This window comes from Styela clava, chromosome 2, assembly GCF_964204865.1.
Source record: "Styela clava chromosome 2, kaStyClav1.hap1.2, whole genome shotgun sequence".
In the NCBI taxonomy this organism is placed as follows: Eukaryota; Metazoa; Chordata; class Ascidiacea; order Stolidobranchia; family Styelidae; genus Styela; species Styela clava.
In genome coordinates this window covers 22,665,882-22,687,949 of record NC_135251.1, presented here as the reverse complement: position 1 = coordinate 22,687,949, position 22,068 = coordinate 22,665,882, and the positions used below count along the sequence as shown (strand labels likewise).

At 35.1% G+C, this 22,068-nt stretch overlaps 3 protein-coding genes across 6 annotated transcripts; 2 read left to right on the top strand and 1 right to left on the bottom strand.

Annotated features, from left to right (window-relative positions):
- The first annotated feature begins 1,417 nt into the window (after nt 1–1,417).
- On the top strand, nt 1,418–16,750 carry LOC144419170 (uncharacterized). 4 transcript variants are annotated; one of them, XM_078109805.1, is made up of 6 exons: nt 1,418–1,866; nt 2,447–2,583; nt 2,808–2,887; nt 2,973–3,029; nt 4,746–4,829; nt 15,604–16,750. In XM_078109805.1, exons 4-6 carry the CDS (start codon nt 3,002–3,004, stop codon nt 15,753–15,755), a joined length of 264 nt encoding a protein of 87 aa, XP_077965931.1. In that variant the 5' UTR covers nt 1,418–1,866; nt 2,447–2,583; nt 2,808–2,887; nt 2,973–3,001; the 3' UTR covers nt 15,756–16,750. The 4 variants fall into 3 exon arrangements, 2 of the variants coding, with proteins under 2 accessions (XP_077965931.1, XP_077965932.1); XR_013473910.1 differs by having other exon boundaries at nt 1,418–1,874; XM_078109806.1 differs by lacking the exon at nt 1,418–1,866 and having other exon boundaries at nt 1,927–2,583.
- Nucleotides 4,864–14,459, bottom strand: LOC144419817 (uncharacterized). Its single transcript, XM_078109872.1, has 4 exons — nt 14,302–14,459; nt 5,987–6,307; nt 5,142–5,649; nt 4,864–5,045 (listed from the first exon to the last, which is right to left on the bottom strand). The coding sequence occupies exons 2-3, from the start codon at nt 6,291–6,293 to the stop codon at nt 5,636–5,638; spliced, it is 321 nt and encodes a 106-aa protein (XP_077965998.1). The 5' UTR covers nt 6,294–6,307; nt 14,302–14,459; the 3' UTR covers nt 4,864–5,045; nt 5,142–5,635.
- A 1,022-nt stretch (nt 16,751–17,772) lies between the features above and the next one.
- LOC144419880 (protein rolling stone-like) lies at nt 17,773–20,853 on the top strand. The gene is made up of 3 exons (XM_078110037.1): nt 17,773–18,819; nt 19,034–19,292; nt 19,583–20,853. The coding sequence occupies exons 1-3, from the start codon at nt 18,736–18,738 to the stop codon at nt 20,092–20,094; spliced, it is 855 nt and encodes a 284-aa protein (XP_077966163.1). The 5' UTR covers nt 17,773–18,735; the 3' UTR covers nt 20,095–20,853.
- Nucleotides 20,854–22,068: the final 1,215 nt, after the last annotated feature.

Below are 22,068 nucleotides of genomic sequence, written 5' to 3'. Positions count from 1 at the left end.
TCGGACAGTGAATATCACAAGTGTACGTCTTCCTATACTGTAGTAAAAATTCAAATTAATACGCGCTAAGCTAGAATCCGAGATGCAAAAACTCGAAAATACTTCGCCGAGGTTATTTTGCCTTTGTGACGTCACAATAGTACTGCGGTAACAAGGATAATTCTTTATGACGAAACAATTGCACAAATGTGCATGTCATACTAAATCTCCATTTTTATGGGTTTCGGAATTCCTAAAATAAAATCCAAGTTAACAGACAGGTGCGCAGCATTACATAAATACCTATTTTATAAAAAACTCAAAATCGCCAAAAATGACTTACGCAATTCGGTTATTAGCGTGACGATATACAGTCAATATATTTTGTATATACTATATACAGTGATATAATAAGATATGCATATAAGGCATGAATGTGGACTTGGCTGTATATGAATATGACATTGGCTGCGTACGCATACGGCACTGGCTGTATGTACATATGACATTTGCTGTATATGCATATTTGGTTGACTCTTTATGTATATATATACCTTGGCTCTATATGTATATGATTTGTATGAATGTATTGTATGAATGTATAAGATTGTTAACGTCATATTTAATACAACCAACTCATAAACATAAGAAATTCAATGCTATGTACAGCCAACTTAATATTTATCTAAAAATATTCGAGTGATGTACATACATAGTCAATGACATATATAGATATATGCGCAATGTCGTATGATTAGACTACGCATGCAATAATTTGGAAATTTCAAAATGTCAGTGAAATGCTACATCGTAATTCAAAAGTGCACATTTATACTTTAGCATTTGCTACTTACTGTACTGAGCTACTATTTGACTATCTTACTACATTACAAGATGAAAAGTTGGAGTAGATGAAAATTTCTATTTACGCAATGTATTGAATTATTCGCTAATGTTTCAGCTCAGCGGTACATACGGGTGTATACCAAAGGCACAGGCCACTGCAGAAGATATTCTTTTAGTACATTACAATTAGTGCAGGATGGGATAATAATACAGCTACAGTTTGCCAAATGCAATAATATATGGTGATCTTTTCTAAATTGGATTGTACGTGAATACATCGATATACATGTTTCAGTGCATTGCATCGTTAATTTATTCAGCCAGCCTAAAGTTACCATTCAACAATAATTTATATCTGCATCACAAAACGAGGCACATTATGAATACATAAGCCATTCAGTTGATTGATTGATCACAGATAACGCAACTTTGCACATTTCCGTAACGTTTTGTTATTTCCTGATACTGTCATGATATCGATGGAAAGTCAACAAATACTCAAGTCTTGCAAATTATGAGGCATTGGAAGCAGTTTTGTAATTAATTTGTAGCTGAGTATAGATAGGTTTGTGCATAGTCGTGGATACGTGGATCTAAGTTTTTTAAAGGAATGTATTTGTCTTGATTTGGAAAGGACTGAGCAACTAATTAGTTCTACTGCGGTAAAAAAAAATCTAACACTTTTCAACAAGAAATAAACATTTATATGATTTTCTGCAAGTTTTAATATGCGCGAAATGCCCTAGAAAAGTTTGAGAATGGATCGCCATTATAAGAAGCTTTGTAACAACTTAAAAATAGCGATGCAGTCGCGCCTGAGCATAGTAATTGAGATTTATATGTGTTGTACCTGTAGTTCTCACTAACGACCCTATAACTAACCCTGTTTACAGTGTTAGAAAGTATATAAAATACTAACGTCAAAAAATGCAGCTCTCATATCTTGCGTGTCTTCTTTGTGTCACCCTGATAGTAAATGGAAATCATGAAACAAACAATGAATGCTCACTACCCAAACTAGAAGATACAGATTGGAACATGGTAATTTCGTAAGAGCGTAACTATATGTTTAATAACGAGATATTTAGTGAAGCAAGAATTTACAACTTATATACGCCACTGTACAAGCAGAAGAAGTCCAGTTTGCAGTGTTTCCTCTTATCTATATTATTTCGTCGTCTTGCTTTCACTCAAACGAACTTTGTACAAGGTTATACCTGATACAACCAATACCCGTAGTTTTGAAATTATATGTAGTAAAACAGTCTGAGATACCTTTGCCCCTATTACCTATTGATCCCTTAGTCAAAAATTTCGATGTGATTGTGTGCCAGAGCAGCGTGTCTTAGCCTTATTCCCATCGAGAGAAATGCACCCAAATATCGTATGAATTTTAATAGTAAGGTGTGTCACAGTCAATCCGAGAAAGGTACAGTAATAGAGTTCTGAAAGGTTTTGCTGTAGAAACTGCGCCATCTAGCGAATTTCCTGTAAACCACTGCATCGTTCATACTGCAGCCCTAGAAGCAACCAATTGTATTTTAGGAGAGAATAAATTCAAAAATGTAAATTCGTAATTAACTAATTGAAGTTGAATAAAATTGTAAAGTTTCTTTGACAGTTCCCTGATGAATGGTACCAGGTGTTGAATGTTGGCGATGTATTCGTGAGAGAGGCTCCTTGCTGGTCGTTCATAAATGCCAAAGAAACCTCCAAGGGTGTTGACGTCGAATTCAAGCACAGTTATACTACCCCAGAGTAAGTCTACTTCTCAAATGTAAAAAGAAACGTATTGGATTAATTAATTTTCCAATCATAAATCATAATCTGCCAAGGCATTTTAATTTTTAAGCATCTGTACTCGTGAATTAGTTGAAAGTTTTCAATAAAACTTTGCGAATTCGATTTTTCATTCAGATTCACTCTCAGCAATTCATTAAAATTATATACTGCTAATATTTTACTATTATTTCGTTTCAAAGAGGATTTAAAAAATATGATTTCGTACCAGTACATTGGTATACAAGAGGAAACTCCATTGACAACCTGGACCCGAAATAAGGTATTTCTGACTTTTTTTTTATATATATATACCATATTTTGTCAAATTAATCATGTCAAATTAACTTATATATGTATGTATTCAGAGTTTTTATGGCTTGATGCTGCAAAAAAGATGGGACAAAAAAAAGACGCGTTTAAAGGTAAAAAAGTAGTTGTAAAACTAATGTAATTATTTTTTTTAAATGCTGAATGGTTCAAATTTCTTGCATCACGCTTTCAAATATTTTGTCTTGTAACATTTCGTCTTAGATTTAAACTAAATGATTATTGTGAACTGATTGTCTGAGGAAGTCTGACTCTGGTTAGACAAATCGTTACATAACAAATGTTTGTGAAAGTGTGATGTTAATTCTAGCTACACTATCATTACATTAATCGCATACGAATCCCTCTAACACGGGATTTGTCAAACTGGGCCCTCGGGGCCACAGAGCAATTCTCTGAGGATCACAGGTAAATATCGTCGCAAGTACCATCCACGATAACTACAATGATTTAAAGTAAATCAACTGTGGTTTTTTTTAATTCTTTGAATTTAATGCATTTCTCCTTTTTTTTTGTTTGTTGAGTTTTCCATTCTTAAACGTGGCGAACAAACTGACCGACCATTAAACGCAAATCAAGAGCAGGTGACCGCAAGTGTTAAGAGTGTTCGGAAGGGTGTACCATAAAAGTTAGAGAATCACTGCACTTACAATTAAGCATAGAGAGAGGAATAGTAGTTTGGAGCACTCTATCAAACCATATAGTCATAGAAATATGACACATAATTGAATCGATTCATGGTATTACTGAATTATAGTAAAATATCAATAACAAGAGAGTAATGCTCAAATATATGGACACGCAGAACAATTCCCCAAAAAATCATATGCGGTGATTTACCAGTACCTGTATCGGGGTACTGTGACGGTACAGGGACTGTCGTAGATATTTTAGATCCTGTGACAATGATCCATTATTCTCGATTATATTAAAACATCAATTGAAATATCTCGTAATATGAGTCAATTATGTACCGTATTACCGGATCAGGTACCGAACCACAGTCGAACATTTCACATAAAACGTTACTAAATAACATGCGTCAACTTAAAACCACCTGAATCGGGGTACAAATTTCGGTACAGTGACTGTCATAAACGTTTAGGGCTGATGGATAATTCGACTACACAGACTACTCACCAGGCAATGATCTATTCTTCTCCATTCAATTGCAACATGAATTGAAATACTAAGTAATCCGTTTCATTCCCTTCTTCATTATTGGAACAAAATTTAAAATACAAGCCCCGCTTTTACCAGACAGATACGAGTTAGTTCAGTGTCACTGCGCTGTGTTACGGTACCGGAACTGCCCTATCTTCAGCAGTTCCTGTCTTGTGACAGCGTGAATTGAAATTGCAAGATGGTCCGACTCACAACTGTAGTAATACCAACTATCCGAGTCACTACTGCAATATAACACCACGTACGGCCCTATTCTCTATTCACCATTCCTCAAATCTTAGCGAAGCAAGGATTCAGTTACAAACCAACGACGTTCGATGGCACGTGATCAAAAGAACATGAAGAGGAGTGCCAGCATAGGCGTCCGCAGAACGTTCGGTGTCATAGCAAACAAAAACAAATTTCACAGAGCTAACAGAAATATTTGAAATAAATAAAAGTAATAGCCTTCTGGAGAAAAAAATCATCTTTAACCACTAAGAAATTTAAGGCAATTGGTCCAGTAATCAAAGAGAAAAGCGACTTTTTAGATTTTTCACTAGGTGTCCAAAAAGTGTCAAAGAACAACAACATAATATTGAAACGATCCATAGGTCCACTACAGTGTCCAAAAATATATTTTTCAGAGATTGATCGCTGGTATCGTATTGAAGTAGATCACGTGTCAAATTACGAGAATTACGTAATGTGGCTCCAATGTGGAAAAGACGGTAAGTTTACAAGTATTTGAGGATATTCAAGACAAGAGAGCAATGCTCAAATATATGGACACGAAAACTATTTGCAATAATTGCATCACGCTGTTAAACCGGCAAATATTTTTTGCATTGATGAAACCGCGACCACCATATTTCATAACATGTTGAACACTATTGGAAAGATTGTAATGCTTCTTTATTAGCATATTGATGTTGTTTACCGCAGAACTGTAATGAAAAAAGGCTAAAAAATGAGCATAAACATTGACTGCAAATGCAGTAAGAGTAAACATGTAAATAAACTTGATATGATTTGGCACATACCTACGTCATTGACTCATTAAAATAGTGGAGGACATTATAAACTTGTGCAGATGCTGACATATGATCAGATTACCCACAGAAAAATTCATCTGTCATAAGTGTCTTTGAAATAAATCCAGCGATACTTACATCAGCCAGTTTTTAATGTTACACTATAAATTTAAATGAACTCAATCATTCAAAACCAGACTCACGAAAACAGCATGTTTTACGAAGTTGTTCATTGGTGAGGACCATTGGTGTTATAACTCAAAGTTTAATATGAGACTGAAGACATTGTATTCAAACCATGAAAAATATCAGACATTGACAATGCTAGTACATTCTCCACTCCCACTTATTAGAATATGTCAATAATAGCTCTTACACATATAACATGAAAAATATTGCACTTGACGAGCTAACTCTAGTAAGAATTTCAAGCTTAAATGTTTGGTGGTGGGGTTCTTCACATCAGCTCACAATTGTAGGAATGGTTTCACGCTCAGCAGCTATCAAATTATCACATCTGCAAATAACAATGTATTGATTTTAAAATGAAGTGAATAATAATAAATTATATTTGATAAAACTAAACAGATTACAGCATCATAAAAAATGTACACAGTACATAAGACAAACTGGGGTATAGTTGGATTTTGATGAAAAAAAATAAAAATAAAATTTCTCACTGCCAAATAATACTTTACATTTATTAGATGAGATTGTCACATATAAAGGTTGGGTTTTATGTGGGAGATGACAAAAGTATATTTCTCATTGCAACAGTGTCATTTTAATTTCCTCAACAATATGAAAAAAACACATTTGAAATACTTCTGTATCAGAAATCATATTATCCTTACCTGTTGGTAGTTCCACATTGCAAAGAAGCATTGAGTTTTCCCTTTTTTCCACACGTACTGAAACTGCATCATGATCAGAGTAGAACACATTGTAAACTTGTGCAGATACCGACATGTGATCAGATTTCCTCCAGAAAATGTGATCGATATCCCTTGAACCTCTAGTAGTCTTGCTTTCTGTCAAACACAGCAAGGAGTATTTTGATGATAACACTTCCATTTCTGCAGTTGACTTGTTGAAATCACCAATGATTAAATCCGGTACTGTTTGAGAACTGAACCATGATAAGAACAAATCAGACATCATATACAAAGCAGTTCCTGGTGGGAAATATACGAAACAGCAAATTAGATCATCTATATTGCCATGATCCACTGAATTTCGTCATTTCCAGAGTTGTATATTGAATATCTGATATTACTTTTTGAATAAAGAAGCAATCCTTTTCCATTTGTCTGAATAAGTCCATCAAATCTTTCTAAAATGTTGAAATTTTCCAAGTAGTAATTTGGACCAGAATCCGATGGCCTAAGCCAGGTTTCTGCAATGCATAGAACTGTTGAATCTAATAAATTGAAGTCAGATTTCAAATCATTAATGTGTTTTCTAAGAGATGAGATATTCAAGTATGAAATTGAAATTTCTTTTCTGTGTGTCTTTATTCGTAATGGTGTTTCACAATAATCATATAGTTTGCTCCGAAGTCTTTTCATTTCTTGTGACACTTGTGCACTGATTCTGATGTAACTTTCGTTGAAATTCTTTAAGTGCAAATGATTGCTTGATCTTATTCTGGTTATCGCAACATAAAAAAGACCATTTTCAACTGTGCGTCTCTTACCATCCATCGATATGATTGCCCCATCAAGTGTCTGCCCCTGCGCTTTATGAACTGTCAAAGCAAAACACAAACGTAATGGTATTTGTCGACGACTTACAGTTTTTTTCTTGTATAAAAAATTGCATTTCAAATGCACAATAGGCACAGAGAAGTTGTCTGGCCTCTGCAAACGGGTTTTATTTCGAATAGTATTTCCGATAGCTGGATCATCAAATTTTACCCACACGACCATACTGTTAGTATTTTCTAAATGTTGCACGACTCCCCGTACTCCGTTTGTAAGACCACATTTGGTATCAACATTGCATGTGACCATAACTGGACAACCAACCTTTAGTTGAAGACTTCTGGAAAGACCTGCTGTTCTAGAAAGAGGCAAGGAAGCAGGTATGTCACACTTCTCCATAGTATCTGCTGAAACATCAACTGAAAAAAACTCTACAACTTCACTATCAAGTGATGCTAATTTTTGGGCATTATACTGATCGACAAATGCATTTTCTTTAAAAAGCAGTGTACAAATAGTATCTTCCTGTTGACATACTGTGTGAAGTTTCTTGTTAAAGAAGTCAATGTCATTTTGAGTTTGCTTTCCTTCTCTCACTCTGTTGCAAATCTGGCAAAATTCAAGATCATTTTTTTGCCTTAATATATCCGTCAATTCGATCAGGGAAAATTTCGACCATATACTAGTAGACAAGCAACCTGCTTCTCCATGAATAGTTGGAGTACAGAAAATCCATGAATCCATTACAGGTGGAAGTTGGAATAAGTCACCTATAACTATAACTGAAACATTCCCAAACGAAATATTACTTTTTTTTATTTCTCGCAGTCGCTGGTCAATCCATGAGAACAATGTAGCACCAACCATGCTAATTTCGTCGATGAACAAGACTTGTAAATAGAAATATTTTCGCATATAGCTGTTCAATTTATCATTTGAAAGTTTGCAATATGACCTGGTACTTCCTAACATTGGGATGCCAAAGGCCGAATGTATAGTTGAGCCGTTAACATTAAAAGCTGCACAACCAGTAGGTGCAACCACAAGCCACCTGATTTCTTCCGGATCCACATCTGCCCTCTGCATAAGAGTATAATCGATAGCCTGTGTAAGCACTTGAAGAGCGAATGATTTTCCTGTCCCTGCGCCACCAGAAAGAAAAACATACTTCGATTTTCTCTCATTTTCCGGAGTTTTTAAATGTGCAAGAACATCATCGAAAAACTCTCTTTGTAAAATATTTAATTTACGCAAAGAAATCAAAATGTCTTCCTTTGCATGAAGAATCCGAGGTGCAGACATCAGTCGAGTTGATATGTGATTGTTGATATCTTTCTCATCTGTTGTCTCTTCATATTCAAAATGTTCCTCAAGTTGATCCTCCGGTAGTTCATTCAAAATGTTATTCACGAGATGTTCGAACGAAGCATTTTTTTCGAAATGACGCAACTGCTGCAAAATGGTCGTTTTTCTCTTGTCACAAAGCATGTTGGTATTGCCCAAATCAACAGACTCATTTCGCCAAGGAACAAAAAGGATACATAGTGCAAAGGATTCTTCAGCAGCAGTCTTGTAATGGCGAAAGTACTTCAAAACTGCTTCCTTCCTACGTTTTCTGAGGCATCCCATGTTTTCTTTCATCTGCAAAATATTTGAACGTTGTTCAGCACGATTGTTTGAATTGTGGTTAAAATTTTCCCCTTCTTCTGTTTCTGTGATGTCACCAGATATTGTACCAGGCATAATATCATAATTGGCAACAAATTCTGCAAGCGAGGTATTTTCCAATTCAATTGGCCGACATATGTAGTATTCAATGACACCATTTTTCAATACATTTTCAGTTTCAGGAAGTTCAGACCAGTTTTGCTTTAAACAAGCATACCTTTTCTGCATCGGAGACGTGGGAATGAATTTAGTTATCCTTGATGAAGCTGCCAAAGGGATGCTCAGAGCGCGATACGCAGCTTCTTGTGCTGACACCTCTCTGTGATGTGTCCAACAATTGCCTAAAGATCGCAAACGCTCCTTCATTGTGCTTCCGGAAGTTTTGGCTTCTTCATTCAGTTCGTTCAGTAGTTTTGACATACCACTTTCATTCTTATTTATATAAGATAATACGTAATTAGCACAAGCATACTCATCAACAATAAATTGAATATCCATGTTAGCTTGATGTAGCCTGAGAATATTCGGATTATAATTATTAACAAAAGCCTCTGATGTCTTTCTACCTAAAAAAATTGCTGCTTCGCCTTTAATAGATGTTTTTATGGCATTTATATACGTTTCTTCGTCAACGTCACATAATTTTAAAAAATCTATAAATGAAACTTCAGTATCATTAGAATTTTGTAGTAGGTCACACAGCTTTTCCTGGAGCTTATTCCTAATTCTTTTGAATTTTCTGATATCTGCATCGGAGGTGGAATCGGGTATGCCTGATAAAAGCATTGTTTGTGGCAAAGGTAATCTTGGATAGAAAAATCTACAAGTACCGGCATTATTGCCTTTCAAACAGGTAGATGTGTGATGATGTACTTGTAGTGCAGTGACGAGCTTGTATAGTTCAGGATCATTTTGTGCATCAGGAATAGAGCAACTGATAATCTTCTCTGTGTATTGGACAATGGTATCATTATCATTATTGCCGATGTCTAACCATATTAAGCCATGGACATGTGGCGAGCCTCTTGCCTGAAATTCAACTCGATAAAAATGGTCTTTAACTGCGCAAAGCAATGGTTTACATGGCGATTTGACAAACTTGAGGACCTCTGTAACACGATGATGAAAATACAAAGCTGTGGTAACTGGATCATCTTGTATGAGTTTCATTTTTTCCGTATATGATAAACCGAGGGCAGATTCTTCAGACAGATCTTTTTTGAACTTTGCACGATGTAATATTTGCCAAAGCTCTGACCACCTTGTTTCGGCTGCACTAAGAGTGAAAAATATATGAGGTTTCCCTAATTGTCTGACCATTGCAAAAACATCCTTTTTCTTGTTCTGCCAATATGCAGGAGTACCTCTGATAGTTTTGTATGCATTGAATGCAGCATCGGAATTAATAAGGTTTTCCAAACCACCTTTTTCATGAATATGCTGTTTTGTATTAACACCTCTGGTGAGCATCTGCCGCAAATAAACAGATTGTACCCCACGAATCTGAAGAATTTCTTTCACATATTGGCACCAAAAAAGGTAGGTCAAATCCCGAAACCTTCCATCCACATTTCTTAATCTGCAATTTATATAGGTCGTGAAAGAGCATGGCATCTCTCTTGCTGAGTGATAACCTCCACACCCGAAAGGAAAAAACTTCGGAAAGCTCTCTTCTTCTTGTGTCTTACTTATGGGATCAAAAAAATTTGTAGGCGCATTCGCCTCGGCAGGTGCAATTATAATAGTGCTGTGTAAAGAATCCGCCATTCTGTGGATGACTGTGTCCGCAGCAGCCAAAGGCCCATTCACAGGTTGCATGCAACTGTCTAAGACACACCCACCTTGCACCTCCATTTCATCACCTGATGTAACTGGTGATTCTGATTTGCATACATCCACTGGGTCTTCAGCAGAATTGTTTAGCAATCTATTTCCAATTGGAACAGGATTGGAACCCCGAATATAATTTTCATTCATTTCTCCGATTTCAGAACCAGGAGAATCAATATTATCATTGTGTGCAAAAGGGTCTATTTCATGAACGTTAATGTTACCATTAAGCTCAATTTTTCTATAGAGATCATTGTGTACTTTGAGCCATGTAAGACCCTTTAAAACATTGTATATATTGGACATGCGGAACTTATAATATCCAGTGTATTTTAACCTTCTTTTCAACTGAATCGGGTGAAAATGATTGTCATTGACACATCTGGGAAGTACCGACACTGTTTTTTGAACCTCTGAAGGCACATTAATTACAGGACCTTTAATCCTTTTTTGTCCCCTCACAAGGTTTCCTATTTTTGCAAAAGGAATTTGCAATTTCAGCAAATGCTCATCAATTGTTGACAAACAAGATAACTCGTCGGGTATGGCATCTAGAGACAATGAATTAGCAATAGCCATTGGCGGCATTTTGCCCTTGTTTAAATATGTTACACAATATGAACATATCCATTCAACTCCATCAAAGGATTCCATGCTGGAAAGACATTGGTCCACTTTTTCAAGGTTCTTGAAGCGGACCATATTAACTTGTTTTACAGCCTTTTTGAAAAGTAGCCGTGCACAACAAACACAAACGTATACTGGTCCTTGTAGCAATGCTTGACGGGCATGCTGAAAAGCTGCCAAATAGGATTTATTAACGACTTTAGCAAGTTGATACTGTTTTTGTCTAGAATTGAAGTCAGAAGTAAACTTTCTTTGTTTGAGATGAATTAGTTTTAAATGTTTGTGGGTGTACAATACCCTTCTCCTAAATTCCAAGTTTGTGTAAGGTAATGAACAAAGTGTTTGTCTATGTAGGTTGAGATTTCTTGCGTTCACATAGCGATACTTCTCCTGGATGAAACATAGGTTATCAAGCTTGGCAAAATTGTAAAACATCTGTTTCTGTGGCCATTTCTTTTGACGATAATATTCTATTCTTTTTTTCCTAATTTTGAGAGCATTCTTGTGATTATATTTCGTTTGTTTTTGTCTGATTGTAGCAACATTAATGTCATTGTACAATGCTTGTTTTTTTCTAATAGTCCCAGCATTAAACATATTATACAGCGCTTGTTTTTTTCTAATAGTCCCAGCATTAAACATATTATACAGCGCTTGTTTTTTTCTAATTGTCCCAGCATTAATCATATTATACAGCGCTTGTTTTTTTCTAATAGTCCCAGCATTAATCATATTATACAGCGCTTGTTTTTTTCTAATAGTCCCAGCATTGATCATATTATACAACGCTTGTTTTTTTTTAATGGTCCCAGCATTATTAGCATCATAGATTGCTTGCTTTTTTCTAATGGCACCAGCATTGACCACATTATACAATGCTTGTTTTTTTTTAATGGTCCCAGCATTATTAGCATCATAGATTGCTTGCTTTTTTCTAATGGCACCAGCATTGACCACATTATACAACGCTTGTTTTTTTTTAATGGTCCCAGCATTATTAGCATCATAGATTGCTTGCTTTTTTCTAATGGCACCAGCATTGACCACATTATACAATGCTTGTTTTTTTTTAATGGTCCCAGCATTATTAGCATCATAGATTGCTTGCTTTTTTCTAATGGCACCAGCATTGACCACATTATACAACGCTCGTTTTTTTCTAATGGTCCCAGCATTATTAGCATCATAGATTGCTTGCTTTTTTCTAATAGTTCCAGCATTTTTCTGATAATACAATGCCTTTTTTGTTTTAATTGTTCCAGCTTTTTGAATATTGTGTTGACGTCGATGTCTTTTCATAGTGTTACATGTTTGAAATAAAATTTCTACAGTCGTTATATTGTTGTCTGAATTGTTTGTCGCACATCCACTATTCTCATCAGCAGGTAGCAGAGAAGAGTCAAAGGAATGGTCTGAGGAAACGTCTGTCAGTGACTTTTCAGGAGCATCAAACATCTTGAAATCTTTCCCTTGATTTGAGTTGCTTGCCACATTTTCGGCATACTCTCCAGAAAGGCACTGTTGCGAAGCAGCAAATGAACAGTCTGAAAGGGAGTATGTGTTTGATACCAAGTAATCATGAATTTGTGATGTTGGAGGTGTATCATAAATCAATGGATCCAATAGCACATCAGTTTTCACAAAACACAGTGTACATGCATCTGGCCGACATTCTACATTTTCTGTGCCAGACCAGGTTACAACCGAATCACAGTATTTGAAGAACTCATTTCCAGATAAACAGTATGAAACATAATGACCAGACTGAATAGTCGATCCTTCGTGAGATACAACACCAAGAAGTTTATATTTGTTTCCTCCTAATTCGAGATTAGAAAAATACCGCAGCGTATTAACATTTTTTTTATGCTCATGATCAACTCTGCAAATTGCAATAAATAAAACAGAAGGCAATGTTCTATATGAATAATTAACACATTTAAGAGAATTGCATTTGTGACATATTTCTTCTTGATGCTTTAAAATGTCTTTGAAATTTTCTCCCTGATTGAAATTGAAAATGTTAAATGTCATTGCACTGAGGATACGAGAATATTCACCACAGCAACACCGTTCAAAAATGGATGCTGAGAAAAGGCACATAGAACGGAGGGTATTAGCAACTTCATTATGGTACCTAATTTGGTCATCTGTAATCTTAGATAAAATCATGCTTAGAAATTCAGCAGCATCAAACATTTCAAATGGCCTAGCATGGAAATCGTGAACAAACAGAGAAAATTCATATGCTGAAATACGTCTTGTTGCTTTAGCTGGTGAATATAGCATTCTGCGTCTTAGAGATATCAGCTTGCAGAAATTACATACTTGTGTTATTGAGCACAAGCGAAAATCATGTTGTACATGAAGTGGAAGCCGAACCAATATTTGTAACACACTGTTAACCCAGCAAATATTCTTTGTATTGGTAAGACCTCGGCCACCATATTTCAGAACATGTTGAACACTATTGGAAAGGTTATAATGCTTCTTTCTTGGCATATTTATGTTGTTTACAGCAGAACTGTAACAAAAAAGCAAAAAGATGAGCATGAACAGGGCATATTTGCAGGCATATAAGTGAAATAGAATAAGTTTATGTGTAGATGCAGGTATGGTAGTAGTAAACATGTAAATGGAATGAACCTGATATGCTGCGTCACTAAGACTTACTTACCTGTGTATCTCGTTGAAAATTATTGGTGAAGTTGTAATGCTTTCTCCTTAGCCTATCTGTTGTTTCCAGCAAAACTGTAAGAAAGAAGGGAAAAGATAAAATAGCGAAAATATGAAATATATTTCACTATTAGACATTTGATATGCTGGCCACTTAAACTAATCAAATCCATGCTTCCGAAAACAAATAACTAACTAATCCCATACAGCCATACCAGACTTGGAATGGTACCTTACCGGTAACCAGACAAGAGGCTGTGGTTCGCAATATGGTTAAGCCGTTCTATAGGCTTTCCTCTCCATCGGGATAATTATGTAAATCTCATCCTTTTTGTAAAGACTTTTCCTCTGCATATTTCTGTATTTACTGATTTATGTACACTAACGACTAATATTTCACTATTAGACATTTGATATGCTGGCCACTTAAACTAATCAAATCCATGCTTCCGAAAACAAATAACTAACTAATCCCATACAGCCATACCAGACTTGGAATGGTACCTTACCGGTAACCAGACAAGAGGCTGTGGTTCGCAATATGGTTAAGCCGTTCTATAGGCTTTCCTCTCCATCGGGATAATTATGTAAATCTCATCCTTTTTGTAAAGACTTTTCCTCTGCATATTTCTGTATTTACTGATTTATGTACACTAACGACTAACCTGCTGCACATGTTGAAATTTTTGTGAAGTTTCTTCCTCTGCATACGGTACCATACCTATTTATGCAACTGTTGTTTCCAAAAAAATGTAACGAAACAGCGAAAAATTAGGAAGGCATAGCAGCTGTGCAGACATGCTGGCTCATTACAAAAACTTAATTTCAATGCAGGCACACACTCTACGTACCGGTACCGTAACGGACTACGGTACCGGTAAGACGGTACGTAAACCTGTAAACGGTACCGGTACGTGCCGTACAGGCCACAGGGACTGTCATAGCTACCGGTAGTTTAACTTAACCTCAAAAACCTTTCGAGTTTATTGAGAAATAATTTGAAATACCAACTGATAACAGTAAATACCGCAGTCAACAAATATATGGTCAGCAAGCGAAGCTGTAGTAATAGTCAACTAGCTAAGAAGTTATCGCAAACCGTTGCATTGCTGCATTGCGGGTACCGGTACCGGTAACCCCAAACATCTCGATTCCCCATAAACAACTCTTAGCGGAGCAAGAATTACGATCGCTTCTCAGTTGATATGCCTTCGCGCAATCGCCACAAGGTGTCACTATTTTTTATTCTGATCACTTCTTTGAACACAAAAAACGAATCTCTCGAAGTCCACAGGAAATTTTAAAATAAATAAAAGTAATAGCCTTCTGGAGAAAAATTTTATCTTCAACCACTGAAAATTTCAAAGCAATTGGTCCAGTATTCGAAGAGAAAAGCGACTTTTTAAAAACGTGTCAAAGAACAAGAACAAGAACAAGAACAACAACAACAACAACAACAACATAATATTGAAACGATCGTTATGTCCACTACGTGTCCAATAACTAGGCTTGAGTTGAGTCCTTTCAGTAAAGCCAAATGATTCGAGGCACAATATAGTAAAATGTTAAATGTCTTATGCAAGTATGCCTTGCTGGTGAAAAATAGATTGGATGTCTTAATTGATATTAACTCGTCTAAAGTAACAACTAAGAGGGTGAATCGATTAAGATTAATTTGTGAATTATTTTTTTACTTGAAACTCAGAATCCTTACTGATATTTTTGCAGCAATAGTGAAAATGGAACTTTTGTAACTTAAAAGTATACGATTTATTCAAAAGTAATTTCAATGAAAATTCTTTTTTACAAGATGCAAATTCGTACCTATACCCACAACAGATATTAATTTAATATTCACTACTCTACTAAAATACTATTTGACAAATTACTAATTTGGAAGAAAAAAGGTTGGCGTAAATGGAAATTTCTATTTGCCTAGTGTATGCAATTATTCTTTAATGTTTCAGGTCAGCGATATATATGGATTTATACAAAAACTCCACAGCCCACGGCAGAAGATATTTTGTTGGTACATAATAAACTGGTTGAAATAGGAGGAGGATGGGACAAAGTTCCACTAAAATTTGCAGGATGCGTTCAATCTAATATACAAGATTAGATTGTGTGTGAATACATAGATGTAAATAGTATAAAAAGTAGCAAATTAAGTGGTTTGATCAATTTTTATAGGATTTCTTTAACAGAAGGGGAAAAAAATTGAAGATAGAATCACATTGATTCTTATCTTTGTATAAGTATCTTATATGTCCGATCTAGTGCATATATCTGGGGTTATTCAGTTCTTGAATACCAACAATGAATTTGCTAAATTTGCGAACAGACCAAAGTGCGGGAACAGTACTCGATCACTCTATTTGTTGCATTGTACTATTTTTTAAGGAAATTTGCTCAAACCCTGGCGTACTGACATAGAAATTAGGGTGATTGTTTTCAGAGGGAATGTACGAATGAGCACTAAAATGCTAAGAGATACTGAGACCTGAGATTCCCTGATATAAGGAATTATAGTGAAGAATTTATTGTGTTCACGAAAACAGCTATTAGGTTGTGAATTTCACATATATATATATGTAACAAAAGGTTCTTAAAAAAACTCTAGGCATAAAATCGGCACACTGACTGTAAATGATTGGGAGTTCACAACCAAATATTACGTCATAAAACATTTTGGGGGAACAAGTTTCGAAAGTTCGGAAAACACTGTAATAGTTGTAAAATGCACACACCGACGCAACATTTTGTTAATGGGAAAGAGTTTGCACTTCGCAATTTGGACGCCAATTGGAAGCATATTTGATATTCTTTTTGAATTTGGCGTGGACGTATTAGTGATTAGAACAAGTGAAGTATGCATTTACCGAACAAATATCGGCGTGCACAGTTAAGAAATACGACTTTCCATGACGCGTTCCGAGCCACTAAAAACCCAACTCAATTCCTATGAGATGGTGACAAAATTCTCTTGACAAAATCTCCTGCACTTACTGGTAGGCATAGCATGGGCCTTATCTCACGGTGCTGTTTTATAATACATGAGCTGGAAGATGAACACTGACCGAAGTAAATTGATTTGTTTCCAGTAATCTATCTTTACCGCCATCTATGGATAGCTATTCTCATATTCCGATTGCGCCGTAAAGTAAACATATTTTATGCCATATATATAACACTTCATTGCATTGTTATAATAATAGCTAAAATATGCCCAGAGGTAACAAGCTTAGCCTTATCTTGAAAAATAGTTGAATAAAAATTTTTGAAAGACCTTGCGGCCTAATTTGGAGTAATGAGGGGTAATTTAAATGTGGTATTCTATACAAGCCTTCGACATTCGAGATACAGAGCTCAGAACTCATTAGTTAACATTGAAAAAATCAAAACTTAGGAGGAGACATCAGCAACAATGACATAATAATAATTCATTATGATGTCAAAATATATTTTCAAGGTTTGTTAGAAATATACTATGATGTCATAAATGAATTACGTGATACGAAAGCTAACCATCCAAGGCGATTGGAGTGCAAGTATGCTAAATTGATTTAAAAACATAATAGTTCGAAACTGCACGACGAGGCTCATAGGCTCCAGCCTACCTTCCCTAATGATAAATCCGGTACTGACTATTACACATTGCGAATAAAAAAAACAACGTATCGAAAACTGTAGCAAATATATATAGGATCGATATCTGTCACGTAGTTCAAATTAGAAAAGTTAGTCTGGTTTGAGTCAAGAAGAAAAAAGTTCCTGGATATGGCGAACTTAATGAGCGGCTTTCTAAAAAATGATTTGGAATAAAAACAGCGATCAGTATTAATAAACTTGAAAGTTGAAATATATATTTAATATCTTAAAGCGATCTAGACATGAAGGTTTCAAAATAGTAGCTCATGAATGCATTGCACGATAATAATTAACGAGCTACAAAGTGGGATATAAAAAGTCTTAGTCACGACATGATCATCATGATACAGATCATGACGTGGCATTGAAGCATTGCACGCAGACATCATTAGAGAATTGATTAATGTTGCGTCATACCTAGATTTTTTAACTACGCTCGATTTAATCAACATAATCAAGATGCTCTGTCATTTCACTAATTTCAATATGTTTATTCAGGAAGTTGTCCGACGTCGTATACTGTCAAAACGTTTTGGATACGAGTGACGTTTTGCCGATATAAGAGCCAACTGATTCGCTTGTAAAATACTTTTTATGTCTGAAATTGCGTTCACGTTTGACCAAAGTCACCGTGACTATACTAGGGAAAAAGACTGAGGGAGACCGCAAGCGTATATTTTCCTTCAAATTCTTGCATGTTTGCATATACCTACTGTAATATTCGAGGAATAGATTGTAAAACGTGTTCTGGCGTATATGTACTATATTTTCATGCTATGAGTCCATGATATACTATTTTCCGATCATAGTGAACGTAGAGACTAATCACTTTCTAGTCACAATTTGGTCACGGTAATAATACTAACTTCTTTGGAAAACATCGAAACAATCTAGTTTCATAATGAAGTGAGCGACTAAAAGAGTTTTTGAATACACAATCGAAATAAAATTATAGATAATTTAAAACAGGCAGAAAAAGTTGGGCGCTTCATCGAGATTATGTGGTTTAGAACCTTAGATTAAGCGTTTCGTCGACAAGTCGTTTAAATGAATTTGAATTCAAAAACAACAATATTTTAATTCAGTAAATGTAATAGAAAACCAAGCGTTGCAACTAAGTTATAACTAAGTAGGGTGATTATATGATAAAGAAGAGAAAACTACAAATCACGTGTACAGGAGTATTGCATAATATGCAATATGGCATAAACAAACATGGGTGATCACCATAATAGAATGTATGTCAATTTTACAGTGTTAGGTTAGAAAATGAAAATCAAACGCTTGGTATAAGCAAGCTTGTGGATCTGCCTTGCATTAAAGAATATGCTACAGAGTTCCTAGTAGGGCAATGCGATATTAAAACCTAATAAAACTAGAAATTTTATATTTAGAACAAATAAAATAAATATAATCATAACTAAGGAATTTGCATTTTTTTACATTTTAAAATGGCTACAAGCTGTGGATACGAATTTCAATCAAAGCATCTGCGATTCGAAAGCGCGAACGAAAACAATTTTTATGAATTTCAAGTAAGTTATTTCAAGTATATATATATATAAATATATTGTTGCTATGACCTATGCGTCTGGGTTGAACTTATACTACTGACCATGGCATAATTTATTGCTAATGGCGTTTGGTATCGAAGACAGTACTTTTTGTTATTTAAGAATTACATTTATAAGTTTTTAAAGTAAATTTATGCATGGATATTTTAAACATGAATTATTTTCGTCTTTTAAGTGGTCAAAGAAGAAATTATATTTTGTTTTGTATCGTGCTTTCACCCTGCTCTATCACTGGGGCTGGTTAATAGCAAGCTGGGTGTTTGCCAAAGAAGACATTGCTTACACTGCAAGTAATTGGAGTTTTTTCTTTACCGGCATTTATTACTTATGCGCGTTTATCACTGCATTATATGGACTAATTGCGCGAAACGACCATAAAGTCGAAAATCAAGAAGCACCAAATACCGGCAGGTCACATAAAACAGAAAATCCAGGTACTGATACAAAATGTTTGTAGTATAGCTGACTTAGTAATATATCACTATTCAATCTTAAATGAATTTATTCTGTAGTATATGCGTGTTCCATCAGAAAGTACTATTTTTTAAAACAGTACTAATTTGAAGTAAATTTAAAGTCTGATTGTTTTATAATTAGTCAGGCGATGGCACGTCCTAAAGTTCTCTCTTTATTTCTATCTTTCGTTATTAAAAAGTCCTGTAAATTAAAGTATTTAGTCAATCACAGCTTGCAACGTTATGATCGTCTTTTGGTTTTTTTTTAGGTGGACTGAGATTCTTCCACAAAGTTACTTGGTTCTTTCAGGTACAAGCAATTGATTTTGTTATTTTTGTCACAGTTCTGTACTGGGCACTTCTGGCACCGGATGTCCCAGCAGAAACACTGAGAATGCCTATCGGCCAACATAAACATAGTGTGCAAGGGATAATGCTTCTGATAGATATTTTTGTAGTCTCTATTCCCACACGTTGGATACAGTTTGTTTACAGTGCCTTGTTCGCATTGTTCTACGCAATCAACACAGTTATCGTACACTTTGCCGGAATAAACTCCCAAATATACGGATTTCTCGATTTTGTCAACTCTCCCGGCATAGTGGCAGGAGTTCTTCTTATGAATGTATTTGTGGTGCCTATCATATTGCACACAATCACATTTGCATTTTATCATCTGAAGATGTTGATTTATCGCTGCACACTTGGAAAGAAGCAGAGAATGTCCGATCAACCAGCTACATTCAATACGGGGCATGACAATGTTGCCTTTTCATCGTGATGCGTTCCCATATTCATGATGAATATTGCAACATTTTTCAAAGGGCCAATTTTCGATTCATCGTTCGATTAGGAACAACATCCGGATATCATGTTCGAATCTATACAAGAATGGCGGCCACCCGCTACATGAAAAAATTTCACAAACAAAAACATATGTCTGAAGTAAATAAAGCTTAATATCAATTAAATTAAATCGTGTTCTGATTCCAGGACGATAAACTACGCAGATCACATTCAACTATTGCCATATTTGTCAGACATGAAATACGTGACAATAAAGTCAAGCGTTTTACGTTTGTCAAAACGACGAATAAAGTAAATATTTATGTTAAAACTTTTGCGGTTCGTGTCTCTCATCATTAGTAAAGATTATTTCATTTCTGAGTTGTACGCATTACCATACCTTTTCCGTCAGTAACGTAATCTGCGACATCATATTTTTTTATTTAAGATAAATTTATTTCGAATTTCAAAGCCGTACAAATTATTGAATTTTGTTTGATGATGCTAATACTGATAATGATGATTTTATCATATTGAAACTACCTCATATTTGTACGCACTGCATTTTAGGATTTATTTAACTACCAATAATATTTTGTTGAATTTGAAGATGGCTTTGCAAAGTAATTATGCTTTGGCGTTGTAAAGTTATGCTCATAATATGTCATTCCACATACGTATTGATTACAGATTGATGCCTAATTCCATATGTCATGAATCTTTAGTTAATACATTATTATACGTTCTTAGTGCATATTTGGCAAATTTACTTAATGAGGAATTATATCGTCACTTCGCGGTCAGTCGAGTTAGATTAGCAGGAAACTACCGATTTTAGGATATCGTCGGCAGAAATCTTAATACCTCATGAATTTTTAAATATTTGAAGTCATTTTGAAGTTGTTTTATTGGAGAATTATGGTCTATTGCAGTTAGCAATTGCTCATTTTTTGGCGCAATCAGTGCTTGGATTACTAAATTACAACAAGTATTTGACGTGAAAAGTTTCTCCAAAATATTCATTTCCTGAAAAAAGCAATTATTACGAGGAGAATGTATAGGGAAAGATTATTAATTTGGACAAACATTTTTAAATACATAGAAAAAGGCTAATAATTAGTATTGACGAAATTCTCCGAATTCGTAAATTAGATCGATAAAAAACCCATTTTAAATTAGACAACATATGGCAACGAAAAATAACTGGATCAATAACGTCCACGCGTTCCGGCAAAACATCCCACCAGAATAGACAAAATTATTTCACCTATTTTTAATTTCTTGTATTGTCTATATTCTACCTCTTTTGCTTTTAACCCATCAAGCCCAACAGTATCGGTGAATTTTTGTAATCCTAATAGACCTGTCGCAGAGTACTCCATACCGGAACCACCGAAATGTAAAAAACAACCGATCACTCGAGTAGATTATTGCAATGCCACGGTTCACAAATTATCCTCGGCCTACACTAACATTACGGCATATGTTTGTCAAAAATCTGTCACAGAATGGCAATCAACTAAATTCTTTTTCGGCTCTATTTATGATAAATCCAAATCCTACATGGCCGACCCTCCAACCGCATTATATTGTCAAGATTGGGCACATACATTCAAAGCAGAAAACATAGGTAAATTAAAATCTACATCAGCAAATACTTGGTCCACAGATAATGATGTAGAATATGTCTATAAGTGGCCAACAACAACTACAGGCAAAATTTATAATGCTCATTTGGCCCTAACCAAAATTTATTATGATCACATCAAAGGTGTTTTATTAGGTCCCTATTCAGGTTTGTCATCTTGTAATATAAATACCGGTTCTTGTACTATAGGTACCCAAACAATAATTTGGAAGAGTTACCCCTTGATAGATTGTCCAGAGTTTGAGAATTATAATTCGAAAATGGCATTGCACTATAATACTTCAAGTGATATTTATAGATTAGATTTGCCGGAATTGGGAA